The sequence below is a fragment of the Sapajus apella genome, unplaced genomic scaffold (genome assembly GCF_009761245.1).
Source record: "Sapajus apella isolate SASKATOON/1434 unplaced genomic scaffold, GSC_monkey_1.0 scaffold13007, whole genome shotgun sequence".
Classification (NCBI taxonomy): Eukaryota; Metazoa; Chordata; class Mammalia; order Primates; family Cebidae; genus Sapajus; species Sapajus apella.
In genome coordinates this window covers 1-1534 of record NW_022449928.1, presented here as the reverse complement: position 1 = coordinate 1534, position 1534 = coordinate 1, and the positions used below count along the sequence as shown (strand labels likewise).

The following is a 1534-nucleotide window of genomic DNA, read 5'->3' as shown; positions in this document are numbered from 1 at the left end:
GTGGCAGGTGGGGAGACAGAAGAGGAGAAGATTCGTGTCGACGTTTTGGAGAACCAGGCCATGGACGTCTCCAATCAGCTGGCCAGAGTCTGCTACAGTCCTGACTTTGTGAGTCCCTCCCTGATCTGGGCCAGGAGCCAGGCTTCTTTATTTCCATCTACTCTGGTCCTGTTCACAATTTGAACTTCTCGTTGCTATTGATCCTCGGGGGGTTCCCTGTACTGTAGCAGAGTGACCGTCATATCATTAAAATATATCAAATAAAAAGTCGAAATCGGCCCCCACCAATCATAGGAAGTCCAAGCTAGAAATTCAGTTCTTAGACAATAAAGTCATGAGTTCAGAATTCCCTTTACATCTGACCCCTGACCTCCGCCACGGGCCATCTCACCCCGCTGGTTCATGCTGTCTGCCTGTTCAGGGAATAGGCAGACTCACACTACGTGGTAAAGAGGTACACGATGGGTATGTAAGAGCACTCTCCTCTATGGAATTCCGGCCTATTCTTTTCCTAGTGCTTCTCCTTGACAGGCACAGGGATGAGTGCATTTTCCTAACAGGCAGCTCAGGGGCAGTCAGAAGGCCTTTGTTCCTCTGCCTCCTTCCACTCAGCCTCTGAAAATCTCATCTCTCCAGAAAGTACTCAGTATCCATTGTATTCTTCTGCCGCTCCACTAGGAGGAATTTTTGACTTCTTTCCCTGAGCTCCTTTAGTTCTTTGCATCCTTGATCCTGCTTGTGTCTGGGTCCAGAGCTTGCCAGGTACTCAGGTGCTCCTGGGGGCTGACCCAGAGGAGGGTGGTTGGGAGGTCAGTGGGGACAGATTCAGGGACAGTGTTGCATTCCTTTCTGCCTTCCATCACCTCAGAAAGCCTCCAGCCACCCACTTGGAATCTAATAAATGCTGATGTGTCCAACTGAAGCCAGTTCCAGTTGTGGGGAAGATCACTGCTTGCTTGTGGCTAGCTGGGGCCATACACAGCCCTGTGGAGGCCACAGCTGTGCAGGGAGCTTGTATCTGAGAGTGGTGACAGCTGTGTTCTGTCTGCCTCAGGAGAAACTGAAGCCAGAATATTTGGAGGGAATTCCTACAATGATGCAGCACTTCTCACAGTTCCTGGGGAAGGGGCCATGGTTTGTTGGAGACAAGGTAATGGGGGTGTGTGATGGGACACTGCAGACTTGTCATACATCCTATGCTATGGAGATTTCAGCCCACACATTCTTGGCCTTCTGCAGATCACCTTTGTGGATTTCCTCGCCTATGACGTCCTTGATCTCCACCGTATATTTGAGCCCACCTGCTTGGACACCTTTCCAAACCTGAAGGACTTCATCTCCCGATTTGAGGTGATGCCCCTGTACTCCTTTCTCTTTGGTGCCCCTTGTTTGAGATGCTTTCCTAGTCCTGGAGCTACACTGAGAATAACTCGCATTTGTTGAGTGCTGGCTTCATGCCACAAACTGTGACTCGCACATTATACCTATGGTGTCGAAGTTGAACTTTACAACATTCCTACAGGGTGACAGAATT

The 1534-nt window shown here is 49.8% G+C and overlaps 1 protein-coding gene across 1 annotated transcript; it reads left to right on the top strand.

The window, feature by feature from the left end:
* Positions 1-6: 6 nt before the first annotated feature.
* On the top strand, positions 7-1534 carry LOC116548482 (glutathione S-transferase Mu 1-like). The gene is made up of 3 exons (XM_032273913.1): positions 7-108; positions 1055-1150; positions 1240-1534. The coding sequence occupies exons 1-3, from the start codon at positions 61-63 to the stop codon at positions 1441-1443; spliced, it is 348 nt and encodes a 115-aa protein (XP_032129804.1). The 5' UTR covers positions 7-60; the 3' UTR covers positions 1444-1534.

Excerpts from the sequence above, each read along its gene's own strand:
- LOC116548482 (XM_032273913.1), top strand. The coding sequence starts at position 61 with ATGGACGTCTCCAATCAGCTGGCCAGAGTCTGCTACAGTCCTGACTTT. Across the intron at positions 109-1,054 it reads TCTGCTACAGTCCTGACTTT|GAGAAACTGAAGCCAGAATA; the intron begins GTGAGTCCCTCC and ends TGTCTGCCTCAG. Across the intron at positions 1,151-1,239 it reads CATGGTTTGTTGGAGACAAG|ATCACCTTTGTGGATTTCCT; the intron begins GTAATGGGGGTG and ends GGCCTTCTGCAG.